General features: G+C 33.4%; 2 protein-coding genes across 6 annotated transcripts; one reads left to right on the top strand and one right to left on the bottom strand.

Annotated features, from left to right (window-relative positions):
* Window positions 1-1,697: 1,697 nt before the first annotated feature.
* On the bottom strand, window positions 1,698-14,207 carry LOC108345882 (5'-3' exoribonuclease 4). 2 transcript variants are annotated; one of them, XM_017584720.2, is made up of 22 exons: window positions 13,860-14,207; window positions 13,541-13,643; window positions 12,828-12,904; window positions 12,547-12,738; window positions 12,252-12,371; window positions 12,096-12,158; window positions 11,882-12,010; window positions 11,626-11,790; window positions 11,346-11,423; window positions 8,884-8,970; window positions 8,697-8,777; window positions 8,030-8,125; window positions 7,415-7,485; window positions 5,962-6,090; window positions 5,812-5,888; window positions 5,681-5,721; window positions 5,520-5,594; window positions 4,883-5,034; window positions 4,684-4,788; window positions 4,527-4,602; window positions 3,905-3,987; window positions 1,698-2,785 (listed from the first exon to the last, which is right to left on the bottom strand). In XM_017584720.2, the coding sequence occupies exons 1-22, from the start codon at window positions 14,064-14,066 to the stop codon at window positions 2,194-2,196; spliced, it is 2,799 nt and encodes a 932-aa protein (XP_017440209.1). In that variant the 5' UTR covers window positions 14,067-14,207; the 3' UTR covers window positions 1,698-2,193. The 2 variants fall into 2 exon arrangements, with proteins under 2 accessions (XP_017440209.1, XP_017440208.1); XM_017584719.2 differs by having other exon boundaries at window positions 4,684-4,791.
* A 3,040-nt stretch (window positions 14,208-17,247) lies between these two features.
* LOC108345821 (cysteine synthase) lies at window positions 17,248-22,292 on the top strand. 4 transcript variants are annotated; one of them, XM_017584602.2, is made up of 11 exons: window positions 17,248-17,401; window positions 17,642-17,699; window positions 17,828-17,937; window positions 18,041-18,098; window positions 18,723-18,986; window positions 19,070-19,207; window positions 19,300-19,351; window positions 20,496-20,575; window positions 21,610-21,669; window positions 21,818-21,898; window positions 22,006-22,292. In XM_017584602.2, exons 2-11 carry the CDS (start codon window positions 17,661-17,663, stop codon window positions 22,093-22,095), a joined length of 972 nt encoding a protein of 323 aa, XP_017440091.1. In that variant the 5' UTR covers window positions 17,248-17,401; window positions 17,642-17,660; the 3' UTR covers window positions 22,096-22,292. The 4 variants fall into 4 exon arrangements, with proteins under 4 accessions (XP_017440091.1, XP_017440092.1, XP_052731470.1 ...); XM_017584603.2 differs by having other exon boundaries at window positions 17,274-17,478; XM_052875510.1 differs by lacking the exon at window positions 17,248-17,401 and adding an exon at window positions 17,451-17,526.
* Window positions 22,293-22,294: the final 2 nt, after the last annotated feature.

Genomic DNA, 22,294 nt, shown 5'->3' on the forward strand with positions numbered 1-22,294 from the left:
ATATATAAACAGAAGGGCCAGTTTAAAAAAGTTAGAAAGGATCAATTTCCACGTGATTACTGTATTCGAGAACCTTATCTTTCTCTTGGTATGACACCAGAGTGATCATTTGTGCATTTTGCTCTACATACTGGAAGTACTGAGTCGAAGATTTGAGATTGCAGTGAAGAGCAATTTCTTTTGTCAGTTTCTTTTTCCTTTCTCCTGGGTAAAGTTATTCTCATTTCCTAGGTAGTTATTACTATTTGATTCTGGGAAAGCTGAACTGTCGAAATGTGTGCTCTACATTGCTTCCTTTCCATTATTTGGATTCTCTTGTTCATGGAAAGAGACTTGTGGGTTGAAAGACATTATATATTGTGGTTATTCAATTATCGGATATCTCTTCATTTCTGAGCCCGTGCCTTCGTAATAGTTCAACTTCCAAATTCGAATTTCCTAAATATAATGATTTCAGTACTGACGACCACATGGCAAAAGAATGTCAGGGAAGCGAACAATATATAAAAATATAAAAAAATAATGCAAATTCAATACAAAAGTGTTGAAAAAAAGAGGCAGTGAGAAACTGCTTTTCGTAAAAAGGAATCTTGAAATGATGAGCTTGAACGATGAACTTCATACTTTCATGAAAGTTCAGCACAATTTCGGAATAAACTACATTATCCATCTATTACCCAATTTAGTGACTAGTGTGAAACATGTAGCACGGTGAGAACTGTCCTTTGTGTGTGTGTGTGTGTGAGAGAGAGAGAGAGAGAGAGAGAGAGAGAGGGAGAGGGAGAGAGAGAACCATTAATTTAGTTCTTGAAGTGTTTCTATTTTATTTAAGATAATATCCTTAAGTATTGAAAAACGTGTTAAATAATCCTTAAAATATTAAATAACTTTTTAAATTTCTCCTTAGACGTTAAGTAAAATATATGAACCTTGACAAACATTCAATATTTCAAAGATTAGTTATATAGTTTTATTTAAAGACTACTTGGAAATGAGAATTTTGGAAGACCATATTGTGGCTTATTCTACATGTATTATTCACATTTATAATCAGTAAACATTCAATTAACTACTATAACTTATTTGAAGATTGTGTTGGAATGCACTAGGACTGATCAGAAGTTTACATAACTACTGGAGTTGCTTAAAACTTGAAATCAGCCAAATATAATCTTTAACTAAACCGTACTTTGATTTTTAAACTGGATTTTTGAAGGAAAATGGGTATCTTAGAGGCTACAAATATTTAACACAATTATATAAAAAGACTCGAATTCATATATCTGTTCACTTTTATCTCATTGTTAACTAAAACTTCATTAATTGATTTTTAAACTGATGACTTTGGTAAAATATGTCTTTTAGACACTACAGATATTTAACACAATTATATACTTAAGACTCGAATCCATGGATCTATTTACTTTTTACTTCTAAGTGAATTTAAACTATATTATTGAATAAACAATTATTGTTGTAGGATATTGAAATATAAACTTAATAATCATGTGATATCATTTTACAATTTTTGTTAATCATAAATAATATCGAATTAATAGAAATTAAAAAAAAACTAAGATCATAATGTGGCCCAAAATATAAACGAAGAGTACTATACTGAATTTTAATATGGTGAACCCCGACACATTGACATAATAAAAAATAGTCACCGAACCAGGAACATCACCGTTGCAGAATATTAAAATTTAAATGATTGTATTTATGAACCAAAAATAAAAGAAGAATAAATGGGTTACATACAGAACACGTTAGCACAAAGCATACTCCTTTAGGTTGGTGGAAAATATGCGTGAGAGATAAGAGCACCCCTGTCTTTCAGTCTATTGGACATTTCATCAAATAAAGCCGACCAGAATTGAGAAGGTCACTAGAGCAGCTTCCTCCATGTAACAGTTTCTATATCTCATACAACATACAGAGATGCTGCTGGGCATGACAATCCCAGATAAATATCCTTCATTTCCTATTAAACAAATCAAATTATATTCACATCAGGTATGTATGTACATACAGGCTAATTGCTACGCAAAGCTAGTAAGCTCTACATGATACATGATTATACATACAGCAGCACAATAACATAGTTCCACACTATGGAACAAAGCAACAGTTAGTGCTGATTCCTAGCCGCAAATTGTGCTTAACAACTGGCCATCAACTCCACAACAACCACTATTGCTTCGCAGATTCTGGTGTATCTATCTGACGTATTTTAACTTGGTAAACCTTCTTGGTCTGCTTATCATAAGTTGTTGGCCCCAATGCAGCTTCTTGATTCCTAGTAGGCATGCCATTCGTAGGTTGTGGTTTAGTCATCCATTTTGTAGATGGTATTGAAGGATCCATGTTCTGCACAAACCGGGGTTGTAAATTGGCTATTGGTCTGGAACTTGGAAGCCTTAATGACCTGGGTCTCTCTCTTTCATCCATCGATAGAGTAGAAAACTCAGTTTTCACATTGTGGAACTGTTCTTCACGCTGTAACCTATCGCGTATCTTAAAATGTTGTCTGTCACTATGTCCACCATATTTTGGTGTAGTCATCATGCCATGGTGATTATATTGTCCATTATAACCACTTGCGTTCTCACCATAATATTTTCCATATCCAGTTGATCGAAGCCTGTTCGTTTTATGATGGACTGGAGGTTGCTCCAGCAATCCATGGGATGTGTCATTTGATTTAATGTTGAGGGTGTTCTTAACAAGTCGATGAGCTGCTTCTCCCAGTTGATATCCAGCGATGGCTCCAGATACTCGTGGCCTGTGGGATGCATCATATATACAGAATGGTCAGGCAAATCAAGTATCTCCAATAGAATAAATGACAGGTTCCATGCATCAAGAAAATTAGGTGCTTGGATTGAAAGTCACCGAGAACTTTTCAACTTCCACAACATTGACTTCTTCAGATTGTCCAGAAGTATACTACTTTAAGAAAATTCTAATAATTACTTTTCAAAATTTTGTAAATATAACTATATAAACAAATGAGTTGCAATTCCATACATCACCATTATGATTCAATGATTTGTTAACTTTTGTTCCTTTATCTTTCATTGATTCTCGTAAAAGTTGAAAATTTGGGTACGCTTAAATGTTAAATGAAAAAGACATGGAGGAGCACAATTGAATGCACGCTATTTATCCATTGCTATGTTTTCATCCTTTTGAAATATGGACTTCAAATTCACACACTCACCCAATTTGGTAGCTATTCTATTGGAGGGCTCGGTTATCAGTGACATTTTTCAGAAATAGAGTATCACTCTCGCTCTATAAGAACGCTATTTTGCAATATAAGGGCTCAGTTCCAACTATGCTAAAGCATAAGCTTCATGCAATCAGTATGTGTAGCTCTCAAAGGAAAGAAGAGTATTTCCTTAGGTCTTGGCACAATCTATTGTTCGCAACAAAAGACCACAAATAAAATGTAATTCTTATCCTATGTCCGCACCACATTATGGGATGCTGCTTTTAGGACGAAATACCATTTATACGAAACATGCAAAGAATTATGTATTACTGGTTTGTATGTATTGGCCTCTACACAGGTTGGTGGTGAGACTCAATTGTTTTGTTTGACTAGTGGTTGACTTGTTTCATAAATTACTTGGTTAAATGTATTACATTCAGAACTATTGCATCATTTATTGAATATGAACATTTCAAGCTATTTTTAGTCATCTCTGAATGTTACAGTTCAATACGATCTTCAGTTTATGATTCAAAAATTAGTTTGGAATTCCAGATTTGATAACCTTTGGAATATTAAGCTCAACCATTAGTTTGGGCAGCGCTGCAATATTGTATATTTACCCAGCCAGCGAGAACATGAAATATATTGCCCAAACCTGACATCCTCATGGAAAGAGATTCTCACCTTTCTCTTGCTTGCATTCGCTGACCAATATTCTCCTCATGCCACAGCACAGGAAAAGGTTTAATATCAGTGGCTTTTAATACCTGCAAAAAAAACAATGTGAAAGTGAGATCTATATTATTGAACCCAGAAGGTAACAGCAGGTATTGTTGAATTTAGAATCGAAGAGATAGAACAGAATATTTTGTAGACAGAATTTAGAGAATGAAAATGCTTTATTATTTAATCAAACGTAGTAAACAGGTTATGTAAGATATGTATACGGCCTTATTGTGGAGACCATTCGCTAGGATAATCTTGAGGGAAATTCCTAGACACGAACATCAAGGAACACTAAATGCACTTAAGCAAACAATAAATGAAGACGATATTTCTTAAGTACATTTACAACTATTATTTCAAAGATGCATCACCATCTAATTGAAAAGAACAAAAAACATAATAAAGGTCAAAATATAGACAAGTCTGTCTGACCTAACTCCCCAAACCTAGTTAATAGTTATTGACACAAGAAGTGGTACTATGAGTATATAAATAAGCAACAGTTCTGTAGCTCCATCCATCAGATGACTTGATTAACTTTTCAAGTCAGATGCTAAGAGTAGTCAGTCAGAACACTAACCTTGTTGGGTATTACTACACCATCTGGAAGTGTCGGGATATGATTGTGTTTACGAGGGTTAAGAAATGTAATATTTCTGAAATACAAAAACACTAAACATGAGTTCTCGACAGAAGATTAAATTACTCCATAGGTGTAGTGAGAGGACAAAACTTACAAGACTTGGTTAGATTCAACATCTTGCAATCCTCTGATGGGAGAAGATACAACAGAGCTGAAAACATTTCTTTCACATAACCAAAAATATCCATTCATCCCACCACTACTGACAAGAATAACAAAACAGATATATGAGCTAATTAAATAGCTATTAGAATTCAAAATGATGAGTGATGATCACTAGCAGATTCACTAACCTAGCATTTGTGTCAATTGGCCTAACACATCTTTCGTGTGGGGCTAGTTGACTAGAAACATGATAATAAGATAAGATATGTGAAGCCAAATCATGTGCATGATTGACATATAGCAAATCAAGCATCACACTGTTCCGAAACTGTTCTTCCTCCTGCATATAAGAAAATCAAGTACTGAAGACACAATAATTAGAAGCTTTCATGTACTCTTTTGCTGTAAAACATGGACAACTCAGACAAAAAAAAATGTCCTAGTTGTCTACCTGTTTAAAATATCTTTTAAAGTAAAGATCTAAAAAAAAATCCTCCAGCAATTGAGTAGCCAAAAATAGATCAGAGGAAGACTATTAACACTCAACAAATTTATCTTGTTAAAAATGGCTACAGTCAATCAACATTTGACAATTCCTACTTAAAGAGTTGTAGCTTCATTTTCTACTGTTGAGAATGCTGAACAAGCATTTTATGCAACTTTGATCTTATTTTAGACATAAAATTTCCTAGTGGATTCAAAAAGAACCTCAAGGTTTAATTTTACAGTTCACTCTTTCATGCAATTCAAGACCAAATATTTTCATGAAACAAGTTTTCTTAGTCAATAATCATAAATACACACATTCACTTAAAAATTCCTAACCGTTAATGTGTCTTCAATCTTTCTTGTGGCAGCAAGCAATTTCTTCTCATCAATAAATGGCAGCTTGGCAACACCCTGAAAAGCACCCATAAAAGTAGTTAAAAAACAACCTAACTCCCACTTCATTCTAGAGCATTCCTAATTTGTAAACCTGCTAATACCTGCCATGTAAATCGTTTTCCATTCATATCAATTTCAAAATCTGCCAAATAGGTATCCATGTCATATCGGAAAAAGAAAATGTCAAATTCAACAGACTTAACAATAAACAATTAATAGGCTATTATCTCACCAGCAGGGTAAAAGTGAAAAATAGGTGACGAAGGATTGGTCATCAAATCTCTATATTTCTTAGGCAGTGCACTTGAACTGCAACAAAAAATAAATAAGACAAAAAAAATGATAGAATAGATTTAATTTAATCAGGAGAGAAGGAAGAAACCTTGAAGCAGATAGGGTGCCCATGAGCTGATCAAACGGTTTAAATGGTTCTCCCGGCAAGAAAGTTATTTCCTGATCAGTTAGATCTTTAAAATCAGAAGCAAAGGGTGCATAATGATATGGGTAATACCTGAAGAAATAATAAAAGTAATAGTAAGAAGATTGAACATAGTCATGAAGGATAATTCAACCAAAATGAAGGAACACTTCTGATGTTGACATCAATGCCAAGGCCATGATGAGAAGGATCAAGACCATGGTCCAACATTTTGAGTAGACAAACTGATTATATGCATAGTATTCTCGGAGAGCTAAAATAAAATTATTAAAATATTGCTAGAATTTTGGGTTTGAACCCAGAATCACAAGTTTAGAATGTGCTCAAGATTATTAATGACTTTGTTGCGTGGTCCATATATACGCTTTTTATCATCTCTTTCATGTGTATTCTCTCTTTCAACATGGCCTGTGTTCGGAAAAACCAACTGCAAGCCATATCATGCGGTACCATTCTCCATGACATGTTTTGTGACTATTATGCTACTGAGTTCCCCAAAAGAAAAACAAAAAAATGGAACTCTAACTAGTCACTTCTTTCGTTGTAACTGTATTTTTAACACAAATGTCACTTTTCCACCATTTCCAAATTTGGTTATTTATTTAAGATCTTTACAAGTATAGGAATACCTTATTAGGATCAGATCTATTATTATATGATTTATAGATGTATTTCTGTCATCAGTTTATATAAAATGACTTTGTTGTGTAGTCCATACACAGTTTTCAGCACATCCCTTTCATCTGTTTTCTACCTTTCAACATGGCCTGTGTTTGGCAAAACTAATTGAAAGCAATATTAGAGCGGTACCATCCTCCATTACATGTTTTGCATCTATTCCTCTAGTGAGTTCCCCAAAGTAAAATAATAAAATAAAACTATAATTAGCTACTCTTTTCATTAGATCTCTTATTTCCAACATGTATGTCGCTTTTCCCCCATGTCTTAATCTGGTTTACCACTAATACATAATTATTCTTAATTTGTTGCAAAGTAAATTATTCTCATTACAAGCTAAAGTTTAATAAGCTTTGGTTTGCTTGAGGAGGAGTGTTAGAATAAAAGAAATATCTAAAGATGTCCTCTTCGAATGTTTTTATATTTCAATTTCTTTCCTTATTTAATCAGAATCTTTCCAGGAACATCTAATTGGAACTACATTTATTAAAATGCAATCTATAAGCATATCATTTTATATATTTATTGTCATGTCCTCAACTTCTCTAAAATGGACTCTCTTATTTAGTCCATGTACACATAGTTTTTAACATCTCTTACATCTATTTTTCTCTTTCATGCATGTAAATACACCAACTTGTCGAGTGAATCACAGAAAACTGATAAACAAAAATAACTTAAAACCTAATAAATAAATAAAAAAATAAAAAACACTAACCACTTCCATGAGCTGACACCCTGATAATAATACTGACAAATCCAACAAAGGCCTTCCACATATTTCAAGACCTAAAAGACAACTAAAATAATGAGCTGAATTCCAGTTCTAATATAAGAAATTAATGAGGATGAGAAGCATAATATGCACAAGAACGCAAAATATTCAGAATCAACAAATCACCTATCCCTGTTAAGAATGCACATGATGTCCACTTCTAGTCCAACATTATATTTTCCAAAATATTTATCAAAGAAGCTATTCTTCAGTGCAACATTGAGTTTTGTTTATGCCAGTATCAAGAGATCTAAACCCATTTGAAGACAACATGCAGTTGAAGGGCATAAGCAGATTCCCTATCCTCCTTTGGAACACAGGTAGAGGGAACAGTAAAGTTCAAGAATCAAGACCCTAAGTATAGCCACATCAATTAAAAAGAAAAGGTAGAAATATGTTTGTATGCTTTCCTTTCTAAGTCAGAATGCTTATAAATGGACACTGTCAGCATTTAAAAGATTAAATAACATGTGTGGACATTAGATTTGAATATAAAAGCATATATAACAACTGCAATTTTTTTTGCATGATTAGACTTTTGCTAGACATAGAACTTACGGTATCCTTCCTAACTTTATCAATCTCCTCAAGATTTGATACACCAAACTTTTCAGCATAATATCTTTCCTTGTATCCAGGATCTCCTAATTTAACCTGAAAAAATCAGAATCATTTTAGTTTGAAATTGATAAGCATTTCCAAATTTCTCATTGCATTTGATGGGTCAAACATTGGCCTAGCCTCCCTGTCACAGACATGCTACCCTTAGTGTTTGTGATAGGAAATGGATAGTTTATGAAAGAAAGAGAAAAGGGAATAAAGCGGGGGAGAAGCGTTAGGTAGTTATAACTGTATTAGTATTTGGGCGGGAAATAAAGCTCCTATAAAAGAGCTATTGTATTCTGATTTTGGACACCTTTTGAATTGTATTAGTGTATAGACAGGATTATTCCTATCCTGTGGAGAGAGAACTTGGCTCTCTTGGTGGGTGTGGCTGTGCAGTTATACAAAAATATACAATTCATACTCTTTTTCTGTTTGTTTTGTGTGTGATAGTGCGAATTAGATAGGTTTCCAATTCAGAAACCTATTAGTTTGTTAGGAAACACCTGTAGAATTACTTTTGCAGTCCCAAAAAGCAATTTAGGTGGTGTTCCAAAACATGCTGTAGAAAATAAAAACACAAATAAAGAAAATAATCTAACAATATATCCTAATATTTAACCTTATCCACAAGGGAGGCTCGGGGTTCTCGAGGCATTTCTCCTCTTGCCCTTGCTCTAATCTCTTCATTATTTTCTGCAGCCTGTAAATACATTCACATGCCAGGAAGCAGTAACATATAAAAGCATATTAAAAGAACATATAGCTAAGGAATATCAGTTCATGAAATGCGTTCAAAAGCAGAATACCAGCTGAATGCAGACTCGTTTCTGAAAGATTTGATCTTCATGAATCGCAATAAACTGGATAAATCGTTCCACTCTATCTAAGAAAACCTGAGGTATAAAGAATTTCACATTGCAGATAGAGAATTCAAGAGTTATATCCAACTGAAAATGAAAATATAAGAAAGAATGCTTAAGAGATTAATGCATCTCCTAGTTGATTCATGTATTTCTAAGAGATACACTAAAAAGACTACACCAAGGTGACAGAAAAGTATTACAAAAATTAAGTTAAACTATCATAGTAAGTTAACCTATTGAAACAAGTTAAACTATTCTAACACATCCCTTAAGTTTTAAGCATACACATTGTATGTATTAAACTTCAAACATATAAATTGAATTCAAGGTCTTCTCAAGGACTCAATCAAAATATCCCTAAGTTGATCCCCTAGGAGTTGACAAATTCCGTGCAAATTTCCTTAGCAACAACTTCTTCCAAATGAAATAACAATCAATTTTTGTGTTTGATTCTTTCAAGAAATTCAGGATTGGAAGTACTTTGGTTAGTTGTCAGTTATCGTTATACATTTTAATTTTTTTGAATTTCACAAATTTTCAACTCTTTGAATTATTTTATCCATACAATTTCATAAATGATTATATTTTGTCACAGGGTTGAATAACCACATTCTGTTTATTGCTTTTCCAAGAAATAACATTGTCTCCAATGCAAACACAATATCCAATTATGAAACATGTGTTTATAGGAAATCCTATCCAAACAACATCAGAACACCCATACATCTAATTATTTCTCTTAACTTCATACACCATTACATGTGCTAAATCCTTTTTGAGGCATCTAAGGATACGAATGATAACATTTTAGTGATTAAGACAAAGAACTCGCATAAATTGCCTAACCAATCCAATGCAAAGAACAAATTAGGTCCAATATTGGTGAGATAAATAAGTTTCCTAAAAAATCTTCCATATTTTTCTAAGTTTTAAAAAGGCTCACTTTGTTCTGCCATCAATGTTTTATTTAATCATAACTAAAACTAACGGTCCACTGCTCTACAATCAATCACACTTATTTCCTTTAGGATATCTAAGGCAAATTTTCTTTGAGAAATTACAATACCTTCCTTTGATTGAACTACTTCAATACCCATAAAATATTTAAAAAATCCAAGATCTTTTCTCTCAAAGTAATTGCATAAATGATTCTTTAGCTAAGAAATTTTAGCGGCATAATTATGTTTAATGACTATGTCATCAAAATACACAAATTAGTACATGTATATCTTGGGATATACATGACAATAAAAGATTAGATCTGTCAAACCAAGCATGCAGAGATAGTTTAAAATCATAGATATTAGTGTATTTACGATGTAACACATACTCCTCCTGAGCAACAAAGCTAGAAGGTTGCTCCATGTAGATTTCCTCTTCCAAATCACCATGAAAAAAGACATTCTTGACACCATGAAGGCAGACATTCTTGAATCAAGTATCCATGAACTTTGACTTTCCACAGTTTGAGAAATGTAAGATGTTGACAAACAAGACTGAGTGGGATTTTGTGCTTGGCTGCTACATTTTAGTTTTGGATATTTATGATAACAGAGATAATTTTCTCCATTAAGCTTCTCTAAAGCAATTGAGAGTCCCAAGAAAAGAGGTGGGAGGTCTTGAAGACATTTTGAAGAAAGAAGGTAAAAAAAAAAGGGATTCAAGAAGGACAAGAGGCTCCAACCTATTGGTTGAAACAATCAGTGGTGAAAAGCAAGAACCAAGGGTTGAAATATGGACAAAGGAGGCCGACAAACCCTATGGAGGCCATGCAAGCATTTGTCTTCCACGTGCATGATTGGGTGCACAAAGATGGTGTATGTGGGTGCGCATGGGGACAATCCAGCCTTTGTTACTAGTTGGGTTCTCTGTCCCTCGATGGCAGTGGCCAATGGTGGCATACAGGGGAAGATAGTGGTGGCAGATGTTAACCGTGAACAGTGGATTCTCTATTGCTTGATGAGACCAACATGACCGGGTGTTTGATAGAGAAAAAATGACAGCAGTCAACGGCTGACAACAGCAAGTCGCAGTATTCTTATTGGACAATGACGATAGGGCAAAATTAATCTGTTCTAATACCAACTTGAGAACAAAAATATGAGAAAGAGTGCTCAAGAGATTCATGCATCTCTTAGCTTATTCATGTATTTACAAGAGTCCTTACATTAGAGATACACAAAAAGATCTGAAAAGACTACACCTAGGTGAGAAATAGGTATTACGTAAATATGTTAAACTATCCTAACAAGTCAACCTATTCAAACATGTTAAACAATTCTAACATATTCAAAGCACAAAACAAGCAACTGAAGTGAAGAGACATTGCTGGATAAGACTATATCATACTGAAGAACAAATTATAAACGAGTAACATACTACAAATATAGAGAAAATAAATTTACCTCGCCTGCATCAGTAAGATAACCACCTATGACAGAAAATTCCTTTCTGTATATATGCATCAATAAATTTATAGCCCCCTGAAATTGGAGAAAGTTTATCAAAGATAATAGCATTCATAAATAGAAAGAGACATGTTCAGAGTAACAAAAGTCATAACCAAAGCATGTTTAGATCATCCCACACATCCCAAATATAGTTGCAAAAAGATGTAGATGGCAATGCCATATTTCTCGTTTCCAGCTACAGCTCAGTGTAACATGGTGCATTTTGGATGCTTACCTCCCTGATCTCCAATGTTGGCATATGTGGGAGGAAATCATTGCCAACAAAGAAGCATAGAAATACAAAATCATCCACAACTCGTTCAAAGTCGATCTCAAATGGAGGTTTGGGTATCTCCAATTCAAATTGCAAATATTCACGCAGCACCCAGATGTTAAGAAACTGTAAATAATATGAATTAACTTAAAATTGAAAACAGAAAGCATATAAATATAAAGATTCAGATCAATATGCTGGGATTTAATTCTCAAACCTGATATTTCTTCTTGTGAATTGGACTATCATCAGGAGTATCAAAGTTCTCAACTTGACAATCCGCTGCAAAATGGCCAACTTGGCCACACAAAAAACACTTATCCTGTTGACCAGGTAAAGTAACTACCTGTTCATGCAATAAGTAATCATTTGAGACAATCCATAGAGATCAATTAGCTAATATCATAAAAAGTCATACATTAGAAACTAACCTCCCTCAATATTGAGAAGTGAACCTCATGTGTAGCTAAGGAGAGCATAATCAAATCGGCATCCTGGTTTAAAGATTGTATCATGCAAATATCAGGGAAAGGATAAAGACACCAAATGAAGATAAAATGAAAATTCGAAACAGGACAAAAACTCACCAATCCATACAAACAATGTCGAGTATTTGGATTGAAACAGGGAAGGTTGCGTTGTAACCGGATGTATTCCATTATTTTATGTTCTCCTTCACCAGGCGAATTTGAATCAGACAATATAACCTTCAAATAATTAATCACCCAATGCAGCCCCATAAATAAATATATAGAGACAAAGTATCCTGAAAACCAGATGTGTAAAGAAAAAAATATACGGGATTACTCCACAGATAGGAATGATCCATCTTGAAGGTATCAAGACATATAAAGAATTAATTGGATAAGGCGTAAATTGCACCTTTGTATTCCGCCAGCTAGGATTGTGGTTCAATCTAGTCTGTACATAATACTGGAGAGCCACTGACAAGGCTGCCATAAATTGAGTTCCAGGGGTAATGACATTAGAGTCTGAAGTCTCACGCTTGTCTTTAGAAGACAAAATGTTTGCCTCACCCTCAAATTCTTTCCTCAGCCTTTCCTCTTCAGCTTCCTATAAGGTCACATAAGCACAATAACTCAAACTTCATCACAGAAAACGTAGGAGTCCCTTGCATTCAAGAGCAATATTAACATTCTTACAGCCTCAGCTGCATCTTTAGCAGCTCGGAAACGCCGAGAACGTTGCTGATTCATTTTGGCTCGTGGTGCAACACCATCTGCAAATTACAAAGTAAGGAAAGAACAGGGAAAAGCTGGAGCGGTAAGAAACAAATGAAATAAGAAAGTGGGTTCAAAACAAAAGCTAGGAACTATCAGTTTGAAAGTTACAGACACACAGAAAGATTGTAGCTTTAGGAAAATTGAATACACCAATGTAGGCTTTTGATTTGCCAGTATCAGTTTTAATGTGGATTACATTAAGGTAAATAGAGGTCTTGACCTTCGTCTTGCACATTTACTTAGTTACATTCTCGAACTTCAGAGCCTTTTCCTATGTTAAATTATCCTATTCTAGCATAGAATAGGAATAGCCTATTAGGACGTTCAACTTTGCTGGGTCTATAGATATAGGTAATCTTTCCATTATTACATTACATTTAGTTTTCTTTATCGATAAAATGTGAAAATGAGTCAAAGGAGCACTACATCTCAGAGCAATACTCTAGGTTTAGCAGAAGAGAACACTTGTGTAATTTTGTGTTATGTGAGTCAAGTTCATTTTGCTAGAAAACGAAAATTACTAAGGAAGAAGAGAGGAGTACGTCAGAAGGGATAAGACATCCTTGCAGAAACAAAGGTATTGGCAACCAACAAAAATGAGAAAAAACATCATAAATGTATTATACTCATACCAATTGCAAGGTACAGAAGCTTCCTTGGACGAACCAACAAATAGAGATGGTCAATGTAATCAAATACTGATTTAAACACATCATCATAGGTAGCAGGTGCCGGCTGCATTCCAAGAATTAATGTAAATTCAGCAAAACCACTCAGCAACTCAAGCAGAAACATAACGTGGCATTATTTCACTATATAATAGCTAATTGAATTAAATTAAGAAAATCAACACCAGAGCTTGAAACGTGAAGTATAAGCCGAAATTCGGAACTTCATATTCCATTCAGGCTGGGAGTAAGGAGGAGGAAATAAGAAACGCTATATACTAACCGTGCCATCGGGGTGAAAACAAGGGTGGATAATGCCGTTCATGTCCAAGTACAAGTTATCGAATTCCATTCCGTTGGGGTTAGGTTTAGACGCGTCGATAGGCAACGGAACGCCGTCGTCGCCAACAGCGGGTTCATCCTCTACTACGTCGGCGATGGAAAGCGGGTAACGGTCGGCGAGCCACCGGTAAAACGCTGGCACTCCCATAGTTACAGTAACAGCTGAGGTGGGTTGATTCGTTCGCAAACGACCAAAAGAGAGAAGAAAATTTTGGATCTGTGTCGTTCACACTGATGCACTGTTCATCCGATCAGAGACATCAATATTCGTTAGTCAAACCACCTGAGCTCAAATGTTTTATTCTTAATCTATTCTCATTATTATTGAAGTTTATTTTTATTTTGTTTTTGAAATTCCAGTTCATTATTATGTTAAAAAGAAGCTCTTTAATTTCAATTTAATTCCTACTAAGTTCTTGTTAAATTTTATATTAGTCTATCAAATTTGACAGGGAAAAAAGCATAGACATGCGATGTAAAAGAAAAATAGTACCATTTACATTATTGTTTCATAGTTAAAAAGACTCGCCTCACTCAAATCAAAGTAAATTTATAAAAAAGAATTAGAGAAACAAAAAAGAAGGTAAATTTAAAAAAAAAAATGGTGTAATTTTGATCTGCAGCTAGATTAGAGTGTTTTGGTATTGGTGGAACCTTCTCCACAGCGTAATTCTTATTTCAATGAGAATGCCAGTGACTCATTTTAATTTCTTTTCCAAGAGTTTTGTGGAGAGAACAAGAATCCGAAAAGAAAAAAAAATATAAAAGAAAGAAAAACAAAATATAAAAGAAAAGAGAAACAGAATATGAAAGGAAAAAAAAAAGATGATATTGCACTTCTCAACACAATTTCAAATTATTTTACGATTTTACTAAAAAAAATATTTAAAAAAAGTACTTGTGAACACAATTTCAAATAGATTCCCTAAAAAATATATATATATAAAAAAAACACTACAAACTTGCTTTGGTGCACAATTTTTAAAAAACATCCAAAAAGATAAAAGTATTATCATAGTCACGACTTCCATACTTAAATGGACTAAAATATATGTCAAAATCATATTAGAAAACACTATTTATTCATTTTAAAATCGTGTCTATAAAAGGTGAAAACGTGATTTGTGATTTTAGAATTTAAGAATTCATTTTTATCTCTTTTACTTATTTATGTGAATCTTTCATTTGCTTGTATTATTTTTCTCTCATTTTTCCTGCTCTTTACATTATTTTTTTCTATTTTGTTTTTCGCCCCTTCCATCTCACTCAGTAGTTTTTTCTTTACTCATCTGAAAATTTTCACCCCTTTTTTTTCGCACGTTATAAGTAAAAAATTCCAAGATTCAATTTATAATAATTCAAATGTATATTATTTTAACTTTTATTTAAATAGATTATTCTAAATTTAAATCCACACATTTTTATTTTAAAAAAAAAATCTACTTAATTGAGTTGAAATGATATGGGATAAAGTTTATTTAAGTCAATCCAAATAAAGATTAAGCCAAATTGATTAAGAGTTAAATTTGTCCATATTAAAGCTAAAGTCAAATTGATCCCGATTAAAAAACTGAGCTGAATTGACTTTGGCTGAAAGGTTAAGTTAAATTAGCCTAAGTTGAAAGTTGAAACGTGTTTATTCAAGTTAAAGATTGAGGAAAGTTGTTCAATATAAAGATCTAGATGAGTCACCTGACACCAAAAGTGAAGCTAAGTTCACCTAGGCTAAAAGTCAAGTCGAGACGTTCCAAACCAAAAGTCAAGCCAAGTCAAATATTAAGTGGCATTTGAATGAGTTAGTTAGTGCTATAAATAGTAAGAAGGAAAGTGTTGATGGAGAAAGTTATGATAGGTTTGCAACGTTTTTAGTGCCAACAAGTATGGATGACTATAAATGGGAAATAAGAACATTTTTTACTTAACGAAATGAATTTATAGAAGTCATTCAGACTTATGCATTAAGAAATGCGAATAATTTAAAAATTGTTAAGAATGATAAGAAGAAGTTAAATGTTTGATGTAAAGGGATTATACTCAACAATCATCTCATATTATTGTTATTCCACCTCAACATCTCTCACGAGGCAGACCAAACATTATGCATAAACTGAAGTCTAGGAGGGAATATATTTTGAAGCCATGACTCTGGATCTGCAAATTTTTAATTAATTCAGTAACATAACATCTGAAAAGTGACATTCTGACCTCTTATAGTTTGAAACTAGAACATTCAACGTCAAACATGTTTATAGTTTTATTTTCTCATCAAACATTTTCATAAAATTTTCCTAATATACGTCAAAAATTGAGAATTCTGATATCAAAATTGAACATTTATTTATAAAAATGTCAATGATAATTTTTTACGTCGATTTTTTTCATATTATGATGTTGAATATAAAACAGAAAAAACTTATTTTGCACTAGTACCTATACCTTTAAATATTAATATAAATAAAACAATCTCTTAAAAGAAATGGATTAAAAACGTCAATTACAGTATATTATTAACAAAACAACACGTAATTCATTCCATATTACAAGTCACCAAGTCTTCATGTCATTTTGAGTAAAATTAATGAAAATAACATATTTATTACACATTTTAAAAAAATCAAATTAAAATCTGAAAACCAAATTAAGATTTTTAGATAAATTTGAGAACTAATTGAAGTTTAAACCTAAAAAATATTTTAGACTAACATTTAATAAATTCAAACTCGAATGTTAACTTTAACATAAAAAAATTAATATTATTAAATTAAAATAATAATAATAATTTATTTTCAAATTTTAATATTAAAATGTATCGATAAAATAAATTTCAATTTCAGAGGTTGAAGTTTAGGAAAACAAAATATTTAACACTTATTTTAAATATAATACTAAAAAGATATTTTAAGAAAACACAGTACTTTGGTTATGGAATAGATATTTCAAAAAAAGTTCATATATATATATATATATATATTTATGGTATTTGTAGTATGGATACGTGTTCGAAAAAATCAATATTCTTCTTAGTTTTAAGAGTTAAAATTTATTTTTGTTTAATTGCTATAATGGGTTTGAGAACTGGAAAGAAAAACAGACAAAAAAATTGTATAGACGCGTCAGAAAATTTTGAAATTATTAAAAAAGAAAATTGTATGAGGAGTTTTGCTGGTCGAAGAAAAAAACCATCTAAGCGAGGGAAAAATTATCCAAGAGGGAAAACTCCAGGTGAAATGTCTAAGGCCTATTTTTCTGCATAGAATTGCAACTTTTGGATGTTAGCGAGAAGACGCCGACGACTTATATTGTCATATTAGCTTAATATTATAAAATATAATTAATTGTTTAACAACATTTACACCAATCCAAGATATTTCAGTTCTGCGTTTTCTGTGAGCCTAAAACAGCGAGCCTAAAACAGTGAGCCATCCTTTGTATTCAAAGCTTTTACTTCCTGTCTTTGAAGGCATAAAAGTGAAGTCCTATTTGGTAATTTCAATCTCCATATTTTCGTACTGCGAGCTTTTGGCTCTGATATTGTGCTCAACGATTGGTCAACTGTTAAGGTGTTTGTCTTTAGTTGGTGGTTTTTGGAAATGAATGATTTTGATTGGGTATTCATACATTGTTCAAGGAATCAATAGGCAGAGCTTGTCATTATTGCAGACGAATTATAAGATAAGCTAAAAAAATTTCATTTGCTGCATGTAATTTACCCTTTGCTTGCAGGAGCTCTTGAGTTGATACAATGGAGCCGAAGTGTGCGATCAAGAAGGATGTCACTGAAGTAGAGCTGTTTCTCTGTTCTTTTACCTTTAAAAGCTTATATATTCTGTTCCACCATGTTTGTGGTATTTTCTTTTCCTTTTGCGTTTTGTTGAAATTTTAAGAAATATTTTTCTTTTTGCCGTGCAGTTGATAGGGAATACCCCAATGGTATACCTGCACAACATTGTGGAAGGATGTGTGGCTCGCATTGCTGCTAAATTGGAGTACATGCAAGCCTGTTGTAGTGTCAAAGACAGGCATGGAATGCCTTGATTTCACAGACTAGAGCTATTTGGATCTGTAAGGTATAAAGATTTATATGAGGTTTTTTCCTGATAATCTTCTTTTTCTCTCTCTCAGGATAGCATTGAGCATGATTGAGGATGCTGAGAAAAAGGGCCTTATTACACCTGGAAAGGTTAGCTGTGTGAAAGTTACATTTACATATTTTGATTCTGGTGTGGAGATTCTTTGTGTTGCATGGGGCATGTGACAATACAGCCATGAACTTCTGAACACGGCTTTTATTTGGACAAAATTGTTTTTTTAGTTTCATCACTAAGGGCGTGTTTGATTTTCATTTTCAAAAGTTGTTCTGTTTTCAAAATGAAACTAAACAAGATGCTCAGCAGAGAATACGGAGTAGAATGTGGAATTGAGAGAGGTTGAACAAGATGAAAATTGAAGAAGATACGTGTTTTGAAAATATTTTTTAAAACTTAAATAATATTTGAAAGAAATTGATTGCTGAGTAGTGTATAATTGTTTTAGAAAATAGTTTTTAAAACCAAAGAGCGAGAAGGGAATCAAACAAGTTCTAAATGTCCTTCAACTTTGGCCTGTAATGATATTTTTTGAGTTTTGGACAATAATGTTTTTCAAATCATAATAACAAAACATGGTTTACTGAGATTGTCTAATATTATTATTGCTTATAATGCTCAAGATTGGCCCTTTCTACTACTCATCAGACACTTGTTATGTTATCTGTTTTGTTCAAGATACTAACTAAATTTAGTATTTTTTACTTATGGTTGAAAAGACTGTTCTGATAGAGTACACAAGTGGTAACACCGGCATAGGATTGGCATTCATAGCAGCATTGAGGGGCTATAAACTTCAGGTGACTATGCCATCTTATGTGAGTCTTGAGAGAAAAATTATACTACGAGCCTTTGGAGCTGAGGTATATCTTACAGACCCAGCCAAAGGAATTGCTGGGGTTATTGAGAAGGCAGAAGAACTACTAGCCAAGTCGCCTGATGGTTACCTTCTCAACCAATTTGATAATCCTGCCAACCCAAGTGTATTCTCATTATTCACAACACATTTCTAATTTGGTGGTTGTATTAAGAAAAACTGCAGCTGAATAATTTTCCATCATTGTAGATTCATTATGAGACAACGGGCCCTGAGATTTGGAGAGACTCAGGAGAGAAAATTGATGCTTTGGTTGCAGGGATAGGAACTGGAGGATCAATAACAGGTGCTGGAAAATTCCTCAAGGAAAAAAACCCAGACATCAAGGTATAATTTTTTATCGTACATACTATGCTGGCAGTGATCATGGGACAAGTTTTCTTATGCTAACTATATAATTTCTTCTTCGTTTCCCCCAGCTGTATGGTGTGGAACCAGCTGAAAGTGCAGTTTTGAATGGAGGAAAGCCAGGTGATTTTACCACCCTTCACCACTTTAAAATCTGCCTATTTCAAACTGCATTGGTGACTCTGCTATACTGCAGAATAAACGGATGACAACACCAACATACTCGGTCCTAATATAAACCTTCTAAACTTTTCTCCCAGGATACTAAATTGGACATCTTCTCCCACTCACAGATTCCTACTTCCTCCACACTGCTCCCCTCCTAAACCCTGAAAACACTACTCTCATTTGTAACTCTATTTAGAGCAAGTCGCCAAACAAAAAGATGAGTTGCTGATACCGCCATGATCTTCTACAACTTTTTGAACTACATCTCTCACTGGAATAATATCTAATAGCTCCTTTCTTAAATGTTCCACTTGGGGTAATTCCCATTGGAACCATTCTCTCCTCCACTCCAAATTCCATTCCCACTTACCATTCCTCCACCAAGCCCTCTTAAAGGTTAGAATTCATAAACAACTTGTACTACTTTTTGTCGTATGTCTCCTCCCCATTCCACCTATCAACTCAGAATTATATATTTTTGCCACATCCTATCTTCCATGTCATGTATTTATCAACCAACACATCTGCCTCAAATCCCTCTCTCACTGATTTGTTGATCCACACATCTGCCTCAAATCCCTCTACCACCTAGATTTGTGTCTCATTTTGCATTCCTTTTTAAGACTTATCCAGTTCTTGTATTTAGGTTCCAAGACTTGCTTCCACAATCAATTGCTCTCCGTAGCCATCCTCCATTTCTACTTTCTTAACAGAGCTTCATTAAACAATTTGATATCCTTGACTCCGAGGTCATTGGTTTACATATTTTATCCCAATTGACCCAGGTTATTCTCCTTCTTTCACTCCTCCAACCCCACATAAACTCTCTCTGGATACTTGTAATCTTTATTATAAACGACACTGACATTTTAAAGGACAAGTAAAAGGGGTATGAATACTTTAACCTATCAGCTAATTCATCATTTAACTTTAATTGTAATCTAGGTACTAATTATTTTATTTGTTTAAATGTCTCTTTCCTTCAGAAGTCATGCATAAATTCTTACAAAATTATTCTCTAATCTTGAGCAGTCCTTACGTAAACTACTAGAGGCTGCTGGTTACTGACTTTTTTTTATCATTTGCACACATGTAAAAGGTAAGCACCTGATCCAAGGACTTGGTGCTGGCATCATTCCCAGCATTCTGGACGTTAATATCCTAGATGAAGTTATTGAGGTAGCTCTTAACACTAATACATTGGCATTCAATTTTCAATCTTGATCCAAAAGCTGGCTAGTCCAATTCTGCTCTGAATGCACTAGAATAATGCATGAATATCTATCTTTCCATGAATGACCAAACAATGTCATAGTGGAAATGAAAATTTGCTTAGTAGCGGATATTGATTGTATTTTTCAAATATTTCATAATGTACTGTATGCAGTTGTTATATGCCAAATAAATTTTACAGGACTTGTAACTTTTTAGTAATACGCAGGTTATTGTCTCCTTGCGAAATATATTCCTGGCCCTTGTTTGAAGGAGATGCTTTTAAATTTTCGGATTAATTAATTAAACAGAGTAACCAAACATATGCAAGGAAAAAATAGGAGGTCCTAATTTATCATTTTGTTTCTCTGTATGATAACTGAACAGGACAAAGTCGATGAGCCAAAGTAGCTCATGAGTTTAGAAATAGCCATCCTAAGTAGAGAAAATAGACTGTCTTGTCGAATTAACATAGTGTCATGCATACTCGGCCTAAATTCAGCTCTTAATTGTTTTCATATTCTCATATTTGAAACTCGAAGTGGTTTAAGTTGATTTTACATGCTTGGCTGTGTGTCAATTTTGGCACTCAGCAATTTTCTCTCTGACACTCTTTTTTTTTTACTCTCTTTACCATTGACTGATATTTATTGAAATTACAACTTGTGGTGGGTCTTATTTCTAAATCAGAATAAAATTATTAAATGAGAAATGTGGCTCTTAAAAATTTTAATTTCTAATAAATTTCAGTCAACAGCAAAGATTGTTATAGATAGTGTTTTTAACATTTTTCTGACATGTACAATTAATAAAGCAACATATCTTGACGTTCATTATCTATTATATGTGATCTACCAATCTTCAATTACACTGAGACGTATTAATGCTAGATTTTCTATTCTTGAAACATCCTAAGATTTTGAGCAAATTACACAATGTTTTCTTTTCTACCTACTTATATATATTATAAGGGATTCTAAACAAGGTTTTATGAACTGCAGATTTCAAGTGAAGAGGCTATAGTAACTGCCAAGTTGCTTGCCGTGAAAGAAGGTTTGCTGGTATGGTAACGATAATTTGTGATTCAGCTATTGTCTTTACTATAATGTCCATAGGCTTCTTCCTGATACATATGAACCTGTACATTTGTAATTGTGAATATGCAAATTATTATTTTTCATGTTGATTATATGAACAAATCTTTTGCAGATGGGAATTTCATCTGGAGCTGCAGCTGCTGCTGCAATAAAGGTGGGGAAGAGACCAGAAAATGCAGGGAAGCTCATTGTTGTGAGTTTGTAATCTTTGATAAGTTTATAAATTTCAAAAAATTGCGTAATGTTTGCATTGAATGGCACATTATTAGTTAATGTCAACGGTAAATCTTTGTTGTGCAGGTGATTTTCCCCAGTTTTGGAGAACGCTACTTATCTTCACCACTGTTTGAATCCATTAGGCAAGAAGCTGAACAAATGACATATGACTAAGGTCCATCAATAGCTGAAGTTAGTACTCATGGAGTACTTGTTTTCAAGGACTACTATCAGTTGTTGGTCTAATATAAGTCGAATAAACACCTGGATTGAAAACAGAATCAAAATAAGCCCAACAACACTTGTATGAGGTTTCAAAAGTTGTTTTGAGATCATCCATCTATAATGAAATAGTCACTGTTTAACTTTTATG

Source organism: Vigna angularis, chromosome 3, assembly GCF_016808095.1.
Source record: "Vigna angularis cultivar LongXiaoDou No.4 chromosome 3, ASM1680809v1, whole genome shotgun sequence".
In the NCBI taxonomy this organism is placed as follows: Eukaryota; Viridiplantae; Streptophyta; class Magnoliopsida; order Fabales; family Fabaceae; genus Vigna; species Vigna angularis.